Source organism: Odontesthes bonariensis, chromosome 10 (genome assembly GCF_027942865.1).
Source record: "Odontesthes bonariensis isolate fOdoBon6 chromosome 10, fOdoBon6.hap1, whole genome shotgun sequence".
In the NCBI taxonomy this organism is placed as follows: Eukaryota; Metazoa; Chordata; class Actinopteri; order Atheriniformes; family Atherinopsidae; genus Odontesthes; species Odontesthes bonariensis.
This window is the reverse complement of record NC_134515.1, coordinates 32,903,920-32,921,696: the sequence shown is the minus strand read 5'-3', so window position 1 is coordinate 32,921,696 and position 17,777 is coordinate 32,903,920. Positions and strand designations below refer to the sequence as shown.

Here is a 17,777-nt window from a genome sequence, read left to right as displayed (position 1 = left end):
CTTTAAGCACCGATTAATTTTATAATCGTCCTAAACCCAGCGTTACCGCAGATATTTCACTCCTGTCTCATTCGAAAATGTTTAATAGATATGTTTGTCCACACCTCTAAAACATAGGAGCGGTGATAATCCATGGCTGTAAAATATTCACTACTTTTCCCACTCCTTTTCAGGTGTGTTAAGTGGGATTTTTTGCTTATATGATTTTGTTTTGTTGACTTGGAGGCTGTTGATCTCCCTTGAACATCTGAAATAAAATCAAAATCAAATGAGATCGGTGAGTCATTTTGTGTAGTCCATCTGACATGAAGCAAACTGGGACCAATGAATAGTGAAATGAGTAATCCCTAGTATGTTCATTTTTCCAACCCCAACCATATGTATTGTAACATCCAAACTTTACCATGTATCTTAATTCTAACCCTAACCAAGTGTTAACCAAGAAGTCTGTGGAGCATTGCCCTCTGTCATCCCCTTGCATTTGTGGCTAAATCAACAATGTTTAATGTGTGGTGAGACATAAAAAGCAAGCTTGATAATGCGTACAGCAAGATGAGGAGTGTGTACATCATCATGTATGGATACGTATGAAGACGCTGTCAACATGACGATGCAGTAAGCTGCACAATGTGCCTCTGATGAGAACTGAGTGAACAAAATGAATGTTAAGCCTTTATTGTGAAATAGCAACATTTTGCTCTTTGGACCAAGGTATCTTTTCCACATTCTGTCATAAGATCAGGTTGGATATTTAGAATACTGTCATACCAGACAGTAAAAATGATAAAATATGAGAATAATGAATAATAGATGAGAAAACAAAACAATTTTGGTCATTTTTGCTTGACCAAATGCAACAGTAAATTCAAGTCACTTTATGTACTCACACAGTCATAGTATATACAGTAACAGAAATGCTATGCGACTTTAATATTTAGAACACACATAATTTTGTGCCTATTTGTTTATTAAATTCAACACAACTTTGATCTTGTTATCTGGTTTGGGGAGATTATAAGATTTTAACCAGAGGCTGGGTCTGACAGGATCCATGATCTGCATTAAAACGCCCAAAAGATAGAGAGCCTCATGTTTTAAAGCGGGTAGGAAGGAGGGACAGCATGTACTCTTCCCAGTAGCTTATCATCCTGACTGGGCTCACACAGCTGCGCCTACACAAAGCCACACATAGAAGATTCTTTCTAAATGCCAAAGACTCTTTTCCTGTCACAAGAAACGTGCACGAAGCGATGGGAATGAGGGTGTGAGAGTGATCACTTTTCCACAGCGGCAACAGTGGGTGAATTGAGTGGAGATGGGTGGCCTGTGTCACCCTGGCTCATTCCCAGAGCAGAGGGACAGGAAGTGGCTGGGGATCTTGGGAGGATACAAGAACTCCTCTGTTTGTCTGTATCAAACCACTATAAGATACTTCATTCAAATGGCCAGTGAGCACAGGCCACACTGATTGAGTGCTTGGAAGGATATGTCAGGGCGCTGCAGCTCTGCACCCTCACTTTTTAACGGCCTTAACTGGATGGAGTAGACTGTTTGAGCTTTGTGGCTCAAACAGTCTACACATTGAAACACATCTGTCCTGTGGTCACAAATTCAAGTAGCTGTAAGCTTGGAATACGAAGTGGAAGATGGAGGTAAAACATACAACCTTCAGGTTAATGGCAAGTCCACTTTAGACAACAACACACAAACACGAGAGGAAACAAAGATACAAAAAACACGACAACACGACAACACGAGGCCACTGAGACAGAAAGCTTGAACAGAAACAGAGAAATTGTGACAAGATGAGAGCGATGTGAGGCAAGAAGAAAGAGAACAGGTGGCATTGGCATTCCCATGCCCAACCATATGTCCTTTTATGAAACTGGACACTAATTAGCACCAAATCTGGGCCGGAGCAACAGATGCTAAGTGTCTGCAACATAAAAAATTAAAAGCTTTAGTCAGCGGGAAGCCATCACAGATTGCACGTTTCCCTTTTGTTTATACCATCCTTTGCTCTCCCTCTGCTTTTGGAGAGTATTGCACCATCTCATTGGCAAACTGAAGAGGGGTTCATGCTGGCATCACGCAAGTGCCTTGTTTTTTTTTTTTTTTAAGTACTCTGAAGCCAAAAGAGAATAGTGTGTTGTCTCAACAAAGCAGATAGACACTACGATTTCTACAACAACTACTACAAGAGCCCAATCTCCCTTACATTCATCTGCTGTCCTCCAATTTGTGAGCTCTTCCTTTAATTTCTGTTCCTCTAGCCAATAAGCCACTTCTTCTTTAGTATATTACAATATGTCTTCAGAGATCAATGCCAATTAATCCTCATCTGACCTAAGACAAACTGGGACACTTGCTAAATCAAATGATGAACTCAGCAAACTGCCAAACTGCTAGAGTGGAATCTTTTCAATGCAACTCCTAAGTTTGCTTCAATGCAGTTAGATGCACATACACATCACTATAATGCTTCTCTTCTATATCTGTGAAAAGGTGTACAAAGGTAATTTTTGAAAGTGGAAGTGACCTGTCCTAAAGCTGCCTGATTATCCCAGAGTGGATATCTGAGGAAACAAGCAGTTCATTGATGCCAAGCCCAGTGCATCACCCTGACACACAGACCCCTCCTGTATAGAGGAACAAAGGGGCCAGCCCACAGCCAAGTTGCCAATTAGCAGGAATTTCAGCCTCAAGAGCCACTTGCCACCAATCTCATTGGAGCTGACATAAACATCTTTGGCTTTCACTGGAAAGCATTCATGGGATTCCTGCGAGCATTAGGTCCCCCTTCAAACAGAAATATGCCTGTTAGAAAGTACAATGGAGCATCTCGTACCACGTTGAGAAACATCTCTCACTCATCAGCTGACTGCATCTGCAGATCATAGGAGGGATGTTCACAACTGGGGAAATTCATGTTGCTCGTCGTGGCTTTACTGTAGATGGAAGTTGTGTATTTGGAACCATTTTTACAAGTGTTAATTAAGCTGAACATTTGTTAAAGACAGGCACACTGAAATCATTAAGCATACACCTGTGTTTTTTACAGAGCAATCTCCATCTCCTGCATCACTTTACATGCCACTGGCCTAATGTCTAATACAAGCACATTCAATCTAATGGATATAATATGGTTTTAAACCTGCTGCCAAACATCCTAATTCTTTCAGGAAAACACCAACAAATAAAACCCCACTGGCAAATTCTGTGGAGGATTAAGCTTATGCAATACTGATAATCAAATGTAATGGCAATTTATTTCACACTGATGATGCTTTGATATACGTCTCTGGAAAGAGGTTTCAGATTTCAGGGGAGATTACTGTGATGGAAAAAAACAAGCTGTGGGTTTATTCACAATATTTAGGTTTTAGACAGATCAAAAAACTGAAACAACACACTGCAATAGTGGAACAGCAGATTGAGAACATAGGGCCCGAGCCAAGCGTTATATTTCAGCTGTCGTGATGGCAAATATGTAATACGGTGACGTGTTGCACAGACCAAGAGACTGATACTTAGTGTCTGAGAGAAAATCTTGTCTAGACAATAAACCAAGTTTAATTCTTCACAAATGACAGCGGGATAATTTAGCAGACCCTGGATCAGTAGTCTTGCTGGGAGAGTCAGATTGTGTACACTATGTACAGGTTAAAGTATAATCACAAAAGTAAGGCACGGTATGAAGTGTGGAAGGATACTGAGAACAGATACTGTTTTTTTTCTCAGTATACTGCAGACTGTACAGTTACTTTGAGGTCTTTACAATAAAATTTTTTTTATTAGTTGCACCATATTACAGTCAATATTTGGACATTTGAGTCATGTTGAGTGGGAGAGACTAATCCTAAGATTACAAGAAACATGTCTTTAGTGTGGGATTCTGGGAGGAAACTTAGTCAGCAAGCCAAATCAAATCATGAATTTTTATGTATGATCGACTCACACAGTAAAACAAGTATAGCAGGAAGCCTATTCAGGGCTTACTGCCAAGTTGTCAGTCTGGTAAAGGCTTCCACTGAGGCAGCCTCTTGCACTGTAAGGTGTGGTGTGGTTGCTTGTCAAAGAACTGCACAGGCAGGATTGTATATTAAGTAACCCATGGGCATCATTTTTTACAATCCTACAGAAATGGCATTTTGTAGAAGCTGGTATAGTTGTAAACAGTGATTTTAGTGAATTACAAGGTCAGGAAAAAGACTCCAGCTGCTGATATTCATCATCAAGAGTATTACATTTCCAAAGAGAGGGAATGTAAGTCACGCGGCTGTATAATTTCACACTAAAAATACCTTAAAGTGACGCTTTGATCTTATCAATTTGACGCACCTAACCCTTCATTAATTTTATGAACCTCTGTCTGTCCTTTGTCAATACTAAAGTCACTCTCAATGTAACAAGTTTCGGCTACTCACCCTGAAGCGAAGGCTATCGGAGACTTGACGTCGTCGCTCTTCTGTCGATCAGACCGGCGTGAAGGGTATCAAAGCATCAGTAAACTGCGTAACGACTCTAAAACCTCACAGATCCTAAAATTGAGACTGAGAGAGGCGGCAGCGGCGCAGACAATCGGAGCGACAGAGACGCGATAGGGGTTCCCATTCAAGTTGAGGGGCGGCCCAGTGAGGTCACCACGGGGAAAACCTCCGGAGCTGAGCAGACATTTTTGATTCATACAGGCTAAATGGAGAAAGTAGACAAACCAGAGAGACTACCACACGTGTACACCTATTGTAGATTTCCGTGTTGCAGCACACGACAGGGTCTAATACTCTGCAGTAACACTAAATCTGGATCAAAACACTTGGATGCGGTGTTATAGGCAGAGAGGGGAGGAGACTGCTGAATATTGTGAAGCTCTGATTGGACAGATTTTTTTATGCATAATTAAGCCCTGATTTTGTTGAATTGCGTGTCAGAGGAGCTCCTCCTCACCTGAGGATGCAGGTTCTGACGTGCACTTGTATCATGCCATACCAAAGGGTAGCCATAATGTGTCAAGAAAATTGTCAAATTGAATCAAACCTATGTCTTGTGAAAATAAAAATTCTCAATATATCTGAACTGCAGTGTGACATAAAGCTCAAAATAAAAGAAAAAATTCCATTATTTTTGCGGTCTAAATTGAAGATCAGTCTTCTTTGTAGCATAATACTCTTTTTGTGGCACAACGCTACCACCAGCTGGTCAAATATGGTAGCAAAGTGAAAATAGATCAATTGCAGAGCTGGGAATTTATTTTTTTAGCCCTTATTTTTTCAGTTTAATCCTTTCCATACTTTGACCTAAGTATTTATAGTACAATGTGTTAAAATGATATCCCTGCATTCTAAATTACTTATTATTATTATTATTATTATTAGTATTTTGCTTAAAATGTTCCTCTTTGTGCCAAACTGAAATGAAAATGTAGAATGTAAGAGTGAAATTAATGGCAGGGCTGTTTTGCGTGGTTGGTTTGTGTGGTGTTCCTGATATAGAGCTCGATGAGAGTACAGGTACTGCTGTGCCTATTTCTTTGCAATGTGTAGGTTTAATGTGAAATATCAGCATGCAATGTAAAGTACAAAATGTTCCCAGAATAAAAACATAATCTTGCTTAAAGGGGAACTACTCAGCCCGACTTTGTAGTTGAGTAAAGAACTTGGGTAAATGTTCATGCCTCTCATGTTTTACCAATAGATATATATTGGAGACATATTGCAGAGTTTAAAAACTGATTTTCTGAAATTTTCAGAATTTTGTTGTTTGTCAACAATTCAATACAACACAGGTTCCTTATAAACTCCTTTGATGTCTTTGTGACTGCAAACCAGCTCTGCTGTGGAATGAAAATGAGAAAAAGGAAGTTCAAGTTAAAACCAGAACTAATGAAACAACAACTTGGAAAAAAGACAGAACTGTACTCAAATCCACTTTAAAGAGAGAAATCATTTATAAACAGCTATGCACAGCAACTGCATTAATTACAAGCACAATAATGCTATTTCCATTGTGAGGACTTGCATATAGAGCCTCAATGAGAAGGACAATTAATACAGCATAATTATTATGTAGATGCTGACTATGCCAGAGAGCCTCTTCAGAAGATCCTTTTGAGAGTATTCAGAGAATGATCATGGTTTAAGGGTCGTGTTTAAGCTTAGAAAGAAAATATTTTTTTTTGTTTCTGGTACCTGATGAAAGAAAATAACATCTTCCATTAAGTGACACTAGTTGTCTCCCAGGAGCACACAACATCAACAAATCCATTAAAATGTCCAGAGATATCAGTTATCAAGACTGTAACATTGTTAGTCATTAAAAAAACAGTGATTGTGCTCTTCTACTGTTATTTGTTGAATAGCATGGCTCATATTTCTTAGAATATTTTACTAGTTGTAACACTTTGGGTACTTGCTATGCTTAAGTTTGGGTTCTGTTAATTTTTTTTTGCAAACAGGACCTAACATTTGACATTCTGTAACTGTGATATAATGCATTTTATATAAAGATTAAACATTTTTTGTCTTCTCCTCACTTTTCATCCTTTCTTTTTATCCTCCTTGTTTATTTGTACACTACTACACAGCAATATGCTTGTCGGGGATAAACAAATATACCTCTTTCTTGCTCATCTTTCTTTATGACACTTTTCCACCGAGCAAAGCTACAGTTATGTGAGAAAGAAAATAAATTTTCCTTCATTTCTAAGATTTTACATCTTAGGAGATAGTAAAAAAGTCATCTGGTCCTCAAAGTTAAGAAACTGCAACCTCAGCCTTTTGGCATAGTTATTTAACCAAAACTCAGCTAAAATGCAGAAGCAGTGAACTAAGTACACCCCATGATTCAGAAGCACAGTATTTTGACTTTGACTGGACCATTGCAGTATCCAGATTCTTTTCATTCATCATTCTGTTGTAAATTTGCTTATTTTCTTGGGATCATTGTCCTGTCACATGAACCAAATTGAATCAAACTTTACTGAACAAACTTTAGCTGTTGGACAGGTAGCCTCACATTTGACAGCATAAATTCTTTGGTATTTAGTAGGGCTGGGCGAGTTAACTCGTTATTATCGCGTTAACTCATTAATTATTTAACGCCGACAAATATTTTATCGCGCTTTATTTTTACAAGGTTTTATTATTTATTTTATTATTGTAAAAGTCTGTTGCTCACAGGCTTTTATTTTGTAAAAGTCTATTGCTGTCTGCCACAGAACCAGAAAATTAGCGGATCCACCAAACATGGAGAAGGGTACGGAACTTTTACTCGGCCATTTTCATTTTAAAGTTCTTCAGGACGGCGGAGTCGACAGAACCAAAGTCAGCTGTAAACACTGCCAAGTTGAATTGTCTTATCTCCGTAGTAGTTCCAGTCTAAAATATCACTTAAAGGGACACTGTGTAATTTCTTCCCCCATCTAGTGGTGCAATTTTATTCTGCAAAGTCGAATGAATTTGAAAATGACGTAATTTCCGCTTGCAGGCCTGGCGTCGGGGAAAACGCGATTCGAAGTGCTTTATGTCCCTCTCGGCACTTCGTTGTTTTTCATAGACCGGAAGGACATGGCAGCCTCCATAGAGCTTGCCTGCTCTATGTAGATACAGACAAGTGATTCTTCGCTCAGGAGGATAAGTGAGATTGCTGACAGAGATAATTTTACACCAATGAGGACTAATTTATGAATGAATATGTTGATTTGAGCTAATAAATGACTTAATATATTACACAGTGTCCCTTTAAAGGCAAACACACAATTCATACCAGCAAGTCATTCAACGAAACAGACAGTGGAGCATCACTTCCCTGATGATGGCTCATGCCTCATCCTTCTCGGTGACTTCAACATCCAGACAGACAACCTTAACCCTCTTGTTTCTTTTCTCTCCTACTTTGACCTAGCTCTCTCCCCATCTCCTCCTACCCACAAGGCTGGCAACCTACTAGACCTTATCTTCACTTGGCACTGTTCTAGCGCCAACCTCTCTGTCACTCCTCTTCATCTCTCTGACCACTACTTCATGTCCTACACTCTCTCCCTCTCCTCTCCTCCCTCTCGTCCTCCCCCCACCCACATGGTATCTTCTTGTCACAATCTACGCTTTCTCTCCCCCACTGACTTCTCTTCTTCTGTTCTCTCTGCTCTCCCTGTCCCTGAATCTTTTTCTCTTCTATCCCCTGACACTGCTACTGATCTTCTTCTCTCCACCCTGTCCTCCTCTCTGGACAATCTCTGTCCCCTCACCTCCAGGCCTGCACGTTCAACTCCACCTGCCCCTTGGTTGTCGGACTCAGTACGTACTGAGAGACGGAGCTTGAGGGCGCAAATGGAGGAAAAGTAAACTCCCTGAGGACCTTCTTGCCTTCCAGTCTTTCCTCTCCACTTTCTCCTCCTCTCTATCTGCTGCTAAAGCTGCCTTCTTCAGCAACAAAATTCAAACTTCTGCTTCCAACCCCAAAAAACACAAACTTTCTCATACACTACTTTTGAATTCATTTTTGGATTTTGCGTACAAATGCAATTAACTGTAATTAATCAGGGAAATCATGTGATTAATTAGATTAAAAATTTTGTTGCCCAGCCCTAGTATTTAGATGAGTTCATGGTTGATTCGATGACTGCAAGGTTTCCAGGTCCTGTGGCTGCAAAGCAAGTGCATTTAATCACCCCTGCATCACCGTGCTTGACAGTTGGAATTAGGTGCTGACTTGCTGTATTTGGTTCTCACCAATGTGGCGATGTATATTATGACCTAATTTCCCCCATTTGGTCTCATCTATCCAAAGAAAAATGTTTCCATTAGTCTTGCAGTTTGTTTAAATGCAACATTGCAAACCAAAGCCGTGCCACTGTGTTCTATTCAGAGAAAAAATGCTTTTTTGCATTTTCTCTGAGCATTTCACAGTCTCACTTTGGGGTGAACTATCTTGGATTTTCACTCCTGGGAAAACTGGCAATTGTCTTAAATGTTTTCCATTTGCAAATAAGCTGTCTCACTGTAGAATGGTGCATTCCAAATAGTTTGGAACTGGCCTTATAACCCTTTTCTAGATTGATGGGCATCAACAACTACTTCTCTAAGATCATTGCTGATGACTTTCCTCTTTGGCGTTGTGTTTACACACACCTGAATTGACAAGATTAGCAAACTGCCAGAACTTTGCTTTTATAGAGGTGCTCACACTTACTGATAATTAGTTAATTGAATTTTATTAGCAGCACCTGCCTGCTCCTTACCTTGTTGATTCCTATAGGAGCAGTAAGGGTGTACTTAGTTTTTCACACACTACTTCTGATTTTGGATACATTTTTGTTATTAAACAATGACACGATGATGGGTTGTTGTTCCTTTGACAATGTATTTTCTTTATTTTAAGATTTGTTAAAGACAATATGACATATTTCATTATGCTCAGATATCTAAAACCTTAGGATGTATGTACGTAAGTGTATCTGCAATCCTTCCTCATCTCCCATACTTTCTCCAGTGCTTTTTTTAGCCCCCCTGTGTAATTATATATTGATCCTCCATATTTTTCGAGTCTGTTATATGCAATCTTGTCCCAGTGATCTCAGTCATCCATGTCTCTTGTGTCAGACGACCCTATGGGAAAGAGGATATCACTCTCCAAGGAGAAATTGCTGCCAAGACCGGCCATGCGGCTGCGCAGCAGAAAGTGTGTCCTCCTCTGCAGGAGCCTCTGCTGCTCCTGCTTCAACTCCACGTAGGACCGCGAGAAGGTGTGGAAGATGGAGGTGACGGGGAAGGCCATCAGAAGGATACCACTCAGGATGCTGCTCAGAGCCACCACCTGACCCGGGATGCTCCTTGGCACCATGTCTCCATAGCCCACTGTTGTCATAGTGATGACAGCCCACCAATAGGTAGCAGGGATGCTAGTGAACTCCTGTGGGGTGGTCATTTCATTCTCAATCAAGTACAGCAAGGGTGAATACAGCGCAATGGCCACACACAGGAAAAGGAGGAGCAGTCCGAACTCTCGTGTGCATCGACGTGCTGTCAGGCCAAGAGTTTGCAGGCCCAGTGAATGGCGAGCTAATCGCATCACATAAAGGATACGGAGGGCTCTGAGGATACGTAGCACCAAGCCCACTTTGTCTAAGTAGGTGTTGCCAGAGCCCAACCGCTTCTCACCTTTGGAGGTGCTGTCCACCAGCAGTGTAATGTAGTACGGCAGGATGGCCACAACATCAATCAGGTTCAGGGGCTTTCTGAGGAAGGTCAGTTTGCTGCGATCTTGAATGAAGCGTAGGGTGAACTCCAGGGAGAACCAGGCTACGCACACAGTCTCCACAATGAAGATATTGTAGCACATCTTGGAGCATGTGCCCTGTCAAAGAAAGAAGCAAAATGTTGTCATCAGCATGTACTTGTGATAAAATCACTAGAGGGAGCCATTACAATGTGAAATCAGTTCTCAGTTAATAGAAAGATGCTGCAGCACTGAATACTTAAGGCAACAAGATATTTCTACAGAAAAATAAGGAAAGAAAAAAGGAAGAGTTTATTCACAAAAATGTCTGTTTTCACTCATTTTCTTAGTGATTTTGATCAGGTTTGATCAGTGCTGTCCAGCTAGGGTGACCACCTGCTCATAAGCCAAAGGGGGGACAAGGGGTATGTTTATGGGGGACAAGGGGGGACAAGGGGTATGTTTATGGGGGACAAGGGGGGACGCCGCCCCGCCGCCACACTCTTAGTGGTTTACCCATTTCTAGCACATACTACCTTACATGGTATATCAATTTATATATATATATATTGATTCCTCTGTTATTGGTGATGTAATATATAACAATAATAATGATAACAATAATATTTTGAACATTCAATGACACACACTACCATCTACACTGCCATTTTCCCCTGTGTTTTTTTTATCCACAAACCACAATCCACAACTAGTTCTAGCCAAGTATGCCGCGCCAACTGACTGACTGAAGTGCCTAGTGATGAGGCGCGTGAATTGACGTTCATCATCACTGCGAACGTTGAGTCAATTGTCATGGCAACAACAAATATTTGATAACAGCCAGCCTGTCAGATGCGACTGCAAGGGGTGTGTGTGTGTGCGCGCGTGTGTGGATCTGTTGTAGCTCTACAGTCTGCGGCGACTGTGCTGTTCTGAAATGTCAAGTAACGCTCGTTTGGCTATCTGGGTGGCAGTGAAAGTGACAACCCCAGCAAGAATCAATTATGCGGGACAAGCTCTGAATTTGCGGGACGGACTATTTTGGCCTCGAACGCTGTACGCGCACGCGCTACGCGGGACGGTTGGTCACCCTATGTCCAGCAGAAGCACCTCTGGAAAAATCTGGAAATGATTGTACACTGAGGCCCCCTGTCTAGTCGTGTTGAACTGAGTCTGAGACATTAAAAAAAATGTGGGGATGGGTCTCAAAACTGAAGACAGAAGATTAAGGTTAGCATTTCAAAGATGCCAGAGCCAGTATCAGGGATCATTACAGGGTTCTAGCTAGCGCAAACTTGCGTCGCGGCCTGCTACGCTATAATTTTGGACCGCTACGCTTATTTTGGACCGCTACGCTTATTTTCAATACAGCGTAGCGGCATTTTGTCTGTATTTATTTGTACAATAACGCCAGATCAATGCCATTTTCACCTTTCTGACAAACTTGACACATTTTTCGCGATGGCAGCCAAGAAAGGTTGCGCTGCCTGTCAGTACAACCGCAGACGAAACTGTAGCTCTAGGCAGAGGCACTCCGTGTCCGCGGCTCCTAGAATCTCTGGTAAGAGTGCTCCGTAGCCATGGTTACTCACATACGCAGAAGCGCACACGTAAGGGGATTCGGCAGAAATCATGTTAGAATAGCTGTAGCCTATTTTAACCCGTCCCTATTTGAAGTAAGCAAAAACGGTCAAGGTTGCTGTGCTTTTTCAAAGCTTCTTACATACAATATGTGATGAGCTGATCAGGTTATCATTTAAGCTGCAGTTGACTTGGCGCTTGAGAAAAGAACAGAAAGCAGTCCTCTCCACGAGGCGCGATTGACTGAAGGCGCTAGCATGGTTGCCGCGTCTGTCACGGTGGTGGCGGACCGTGGCGTCAAAATGACATTTCAGGCATGACGCTTGCCTTGAAAAGACGGCGCAGCGCGTTGTCGTGCACCAGTCGATTTTTGTAACTTGGCTGCGCCGAGAACAACGAACCGGATGGACCGATTTGAGACCGGCTCAGTGAGGAGGTGCGTTTGTACAGGCAGCTGTACGAAACTGCAGTGAAACAGCACAGGGAGCACTTAAACATGTAAACTCCCAAAACTGATGCACAGAGATGGGCAGAACTTTGGGGAAAGAGGGAGAGTTCTGTAAGAATGTGTGGAAGAAGCTACGGGACACATACGTGAAGGCAAAGAAGAGGGCAGAGACTCTGTTGATGCCGGGGGCTTCAAACCTTCACCTCTATTAACTGAATTAAAAATTAAAATGATCCGAATACTACAGCAGTATAATTAATTACAGTATTCCTGCTCTTGACAGCGGCATTGTTTTCTTCTCCACTTTCGTGGTTGTAGAGTAGCGGTAACCTTCACGTAGCAGCGACACCTCTGTGATAGAGAAAATTGTCTAAGTTTTAATGTTTTCTGACAAGGTCCGTTATGAAGGTAACACACTGCTTTTTACCTTAAATTTCCAAAATCTCCGCATCACGGAAGGGGGGGTGACCCCCCCTTCCACACCATCCACCCCAGGCTCCGTCGCTTCGCTCCCTCGCCTACACCACTACGCTATAATTTCATCCTAGCTAGAACCCTGCATTATAAAAAACCCTCGCAGAGGATATGTTTTGAGGAGTCTTACTGAGACACTTTATAACTCCAGCAAACTTGGTTCAGACTGGAACACTCACAAACCTTTACAGCAGTGCTGATATCTGACAGCTACACATTAGAAATAGCAGGGCTATAAGCAGTGGTGTAGTCTACGTTGAACACAGGTATACGGCGTATACCCACCTCTTTTTTTGGGGGATTTCCGTATACCTACCTAAAATGCTCCGTATACCTACTTAAAATTCGCTTTTCAATATCTAGAATAGCACAGCCACGTTTCATCAACTACCACTTCTCATGGAAGCCTTGTTATAATTTAACAATACAACGACAACACTTCAGAATAGCATTCATTCGGAAATTGCGGGAGTCAGTCAATCTCCCAGGGATTCACTATCAGTTGTTTGACAATAACGTCCCATAGAAACTCTTTGTTTTGATTGCTCCTAGTTAGTTAAATGTGTAGAAATCACCGTGGGGCATCTGATTAAAATGCAGACATGATGTACAGATCCAGAGTATTTATTGTAGTTTGTGGAATTCACAGTTGGGAGGTTATGGTCCTATGTTCTTCACATTTGTAATTGTTATTGTGATGATGGAGGTTGTAATTGTGGTTTCTATAAAGTAAACAAAATGCACAGTGCCCCTTAGAAACGTATGCATAGTGACTACAGCATTAATGGCTAATCATACACTAACACACATGGGAAATAGCTAACCAGACACTAATACCTGACATTACCAAATAGATACCTAAATCTACACATACACGTTATTATACTGACACGCCACACTGTACTAGTCAACAAACTACCAACTTAGAAACATCATCTCCGTTTCACACGGCAGGAATAGTTATCACTTCTAAGTTAACTTACACGCGGTAATCGCATTACCCGCTATAAACTAAACGTCGGCGAAATATAAAGACATTAATCATAACATTCTACAATCTAACATTAAACAGGTCACACACAAACGGGAAATGTCAAAGACTTACGGTTTCTGAACACACAACAACGCCCAACAGCATAAACAGTCCATGGAAGACAAGGGATTCTTTTCTGATCTCTCCGTCTCCATCCACTGGCGTCTGTGTATGGAACCCTCAGACTGACACTCCAATTAACTACACAAGTGTAGCCATAAGGGTTGCACGCACAGAACGCATGGATGGCCAGCAGGAGACTACCTGATCATGTGCACAGTCCCTAGTCCTTCACAACACTCTTCTTCTTTGTATTAGTTGAAAGCGGTGATTCTCTAAAGGCCCTGTCACACTGCTGCGTATGAGAGAAGCATATGAGTTCCGTATGAAAATTATCACTCATACGCTGGTATACGCTGACATACGCCAGGGGAACGTTAGGCATAGGTTGTATACGTTTCAAGCACGCTGGCATATGTTGGCATACGTTGGCATACGTTGGCCTCAGCGTTGAGGCAGAAATAAATTTTTGAACATGCTCAAAACTTTTGTGCGTATGGTTAATACGCTAAGCATACGCTAGGCATACGCTGAATACACTAGAGGTACGATATAGGTACGTTACTGATAGGTCGAGAACGCTAGACATAAATTGCCATATGTTGGCATGAAGGTGTACCGTACAGCTAGCGTATTTATAGCCCGTCTGGCGGAGATGGAGGCGGCAGGCAACCGACGATTCACGGGAGCGGTCAGGAGGAGGAGTTGGGGATCTTGATCGCTCAGAAGCATGTAACTCATCAGCCGCAGGTGCATCAGGCATTTCAGCAGGTTTGGGTGAGAATGATTCTTGTGTTTTTTTGCCTTTTCCTCGACCCAGGGCCTGGGCAAACGACGATTGCTTCTTGGGAGGCATGATCGAGATGAATGTCTCGAGAGATGTTGATAGCGCGTCGTCTACTGCAATAATGGAGCAATGTGGAAAGGCTGCTGATATAGGCGTGTTGAAATGTCAAAGACTTACGGTTTCTGAACACACAACAACGCCCAACAGCATAAACAGTCCACGGAAGACAAGGGATTCTTTTCTGATCTCTCCCTCTCCATCCACTGGCGTCTGTGTATGGAACCCTCAGACTGACACTCCAATTAACTACACAAGTGTAGCCATAAGGGTTGCACGCACAGAACGCATGGATGGCCAGCAGGAGACTACCTGATCATGTGCACAGTCCCTAGTCCTTCACAACAGCCGCCCCCAAACTGGTCACTGGTCCAGTTTGTCCTTATCTGAAGGACGCGACGGGACCGGGCGGGACTCCATGTCCGGTACGGCAGGCAGTGGGATGAGTCGGGCAACAGGCCTAATGTAGTGCCTGTCCTTGACGTTGACCTCGGCTGTCCGGATGCGGCCATCGACTCCGGGAAGCACCTTAGTGATCCGACCCACAGGCCAGAGGGCCCTGGGCAGCAGGGGGTCTATCACCAGGATGATGTCTCCAGTCTGATAGGCTGGCGTTTCCTTATGCCACTTAGCCCGGGTCTGGAGTGTTGGGAGGTAGTGGCGAATGAAATGAGTCCAGAACTGATCAGCAAGGATTTGTGAGTGTTTCCATCTCTTCCTGCTTAGGAGCTCCGACTCCTCATAAACAGCCTGGGGCAGAGACGGGTCTAGCCGCCCCATCAGCAGCAAGTTTGGGGTTACAGGGTCTGCATCCGCCACGTCACTTGACACATATCCAAGTGGCTTGGAATTCAAGATTCCCTCCACCTCGATCAAGTACGCAATACCTCTTCTGGTATGGTGTGGGGTTGTACAGTGGCGTACAGAGCAGCTTTGACTGATCTTATTTCTCTTTCCCAAATGCCACCGAAGTGAGGTGCACTGGGGGGGTTGAACTTGAAGCTGATCTAGTGCTGTGACAACTGCTCTTTCAGGTCAGGGTGCAATGCCTGGAAGGCTTCATGGAGCTCACGATCTCCGCCCTTAAAATTCGTGCCCTGATCTGATAGGATTTCTGATGGCTTCCCTCTTCTGGCGATGAATCGACGTAAGGCCATTAGGAATGCGTCAGAGTCCAAACTTGTGAGAACATCAATGTGGACTGCCTTTGTTGTCAAACACTTGAACAGTATTCCCCACCTTTTCTCTGAGCGCCGTCCAACTTTGATTGTGAACGGCCCGAAACAGTCAACTCCTGTGGAGTAAAAGGGGGGCTTAAACAAGCGCAGTCTGGCTTCAGGGAGGTCTGCCATGAAGGGGACTTTGGGCTGAGCTCTCCACCGCTTGCATTCTGGACAGAACTGTTGATGCCGTTTAACTGCCTCGCGGCCATGTAATATCCAGAATCTCCTCCTAAGCTCGGCAAAGAGGCGCTCTGTGCCAGGGTGTCTTAGGTCTTCATCTACGTCATGCACTACAAGTCTCGTGATCTTGTGTGCTGGATCTAAGACCACTGGATGGACTGTCTCTGGTTCTAGCTCTTGGCTGCGACGAAGACGTCCTCCAACTCTTATCAGTCCAGTAGCCTGGTCCAACTCCGGAGCAAGTGTGAGCAGCCTATTGGTAGATGTTAAGGGTTTACCGGCAGATAGGAGGGCATACTCTTCTCCAAAGCTGTCCTGCTGTGCTGGTTGAAGCATTTCCATCTCTATTGCCCTATAGTCCTCTGCTGTTGGACTACTTTGACCTGCGGCCGCCCCATGGCGAGAAAGTGCAACCGCATGGACCAGATCTCGGAATGAGGAGAACTGGTCTAGGTCAGGGAGGGCTGGAGGCGCAGTGGTGGTGACCAGGCTACAGAACATCATTTTCCGTGTCTCCGCTTCGTCGTCTGCTACAGCCCCTGAAGGCTTTGTGGGCCAGAACTCAGGTGACTGCAACAGGAATGGTGGTCCATCCTTCCATCTGCCATCCTCCGCTATTTCCATGAAGGTCTTGCCACGAGTGATGTCATCTGCAGGGTTGTTACCAGAATCGACATAGCGCCAGGAGCATTCACTCGTCAGTTCTTGGATCTCAGCCACTCTTGTACCAACGAAAACTCTAAACCTGCAAGACTCCGACTGGATCCAGGTCAGGACAGTTGTGGAGTCTGACCAGAGGTCGTGGCATGGACTGTTGCTTCTTAGGAGCCACTCTGGAACGTGCAGTGAGGAATGACATCTCCACTGGTCCATCTCGACCCTCAGAGTGCAGGTAAGCAACAGCGCCATGGGCACGCTCGGAGGCGTCACAGAAGATGTGAACTGTTCTGGTGCAAGCCTCTCTGTCCATCTGAGGACTCACATAGCAGCGTGGCAGGGATATCTGAGGCAGTCGCTGTAACTCTTCCTGCCACTCTGTCCACATCAGCATGGCATCTTCGGGCAGCGCTGGGTCATCCCAGTCTCTTGCTTTGCTCCACAGGCACTGGACTAAGACTTTGGCCCTTGTGGTGAAGGGAATGATGAATCCCAGCGGGTCGTAGAGGCTGGAGAGAACCTGCCACTCATATATGCTGAGGGGGGTGTCTTTGTGCAAGTCCCTCCACAGGAACTGGAGCAGTGCTTTGTCTTGAGGCAGTAACTTCACCTGGTGGAACATTCCCTTTATATCGCTACTGATAGAGATGGAATGCTCACAAAATCTCAGGAGCACACCGAGCAGGCTGGAAGTCAAGGTTGGGCCAGGGAGGATCAGGTCATTCAAATTGGCTCCATTATGTGCAAAGGAGCAATTGAACAAAATACGGTTCTTCCCATTGTGGGATACCATATGGTGAGGGATGAACCATGACTCACCATCACTGCTCAGTTCTTCTTCCTTGACTTTCACAATGTACCCTGCTCGTTCCAGCTTATCTATCTCCTCTCGGTAGGCAGTCGCCCGCTCTGGGTCCTTTGCCAAGCGACGCTCGGTATTGCGCAGTAGGGGTAGTACTGCCTCCTTATGAGCTTGCAGCTTGGGCATATTCTTGACTCTGAGCAGCGGTGTTGCATAGCGCTGTGTCCCCTCCACCTCTACTCGCACAGTTTTCTGCTCCA

General features: G+C 43.7%; 2 protein-coding genes across 3 annotated transcripts in view; both read right to left on the bottom strand.

The window, feature by feature from the left end:
* src (v-src avian sarcoma (Schmidt-Ruppin A-2) viral oncogene homolog) overlaps positions 1-4,809 on the bottom strand; it is a 40,948-nt gene extending 36,139 nt beyond the window's left edge. The window contains exon 1 of one of the 2 annotated variants that reach the window (XM_075475315.1): positions 4,428-4,809. The gene's annotated coding sequence lies outside the window, so the exon portion shown is untranslated. The remainder of the gene's footprint in view (positions 1-4,427) is intronic. The other variant, XM_075475316.1, reaches the window with a different exon arrangement.
* Positions 4,810-5,923: 1,114 nt separating this feature from the next.
* kcng1 (potassium voltage-gated channel, subfamily G, member 1) overlaps positions 5,924-17,777 on the bottom strand; it is a 30,645-nt gene continuing 18,791 nt past the window's right edge. The window contains exon 3 of the mRNA XM_075475314.1: positions 5,924-10,353. Within this exon, the coding sequence (XP_075331429.1) occupies positions 9,574-10,353 (780 nt within the window). The 3' untranslated portion in view covers positions 5,924-9,573. The remainder of the gene's footprint in view (positions 10,354-17,777) is intronic.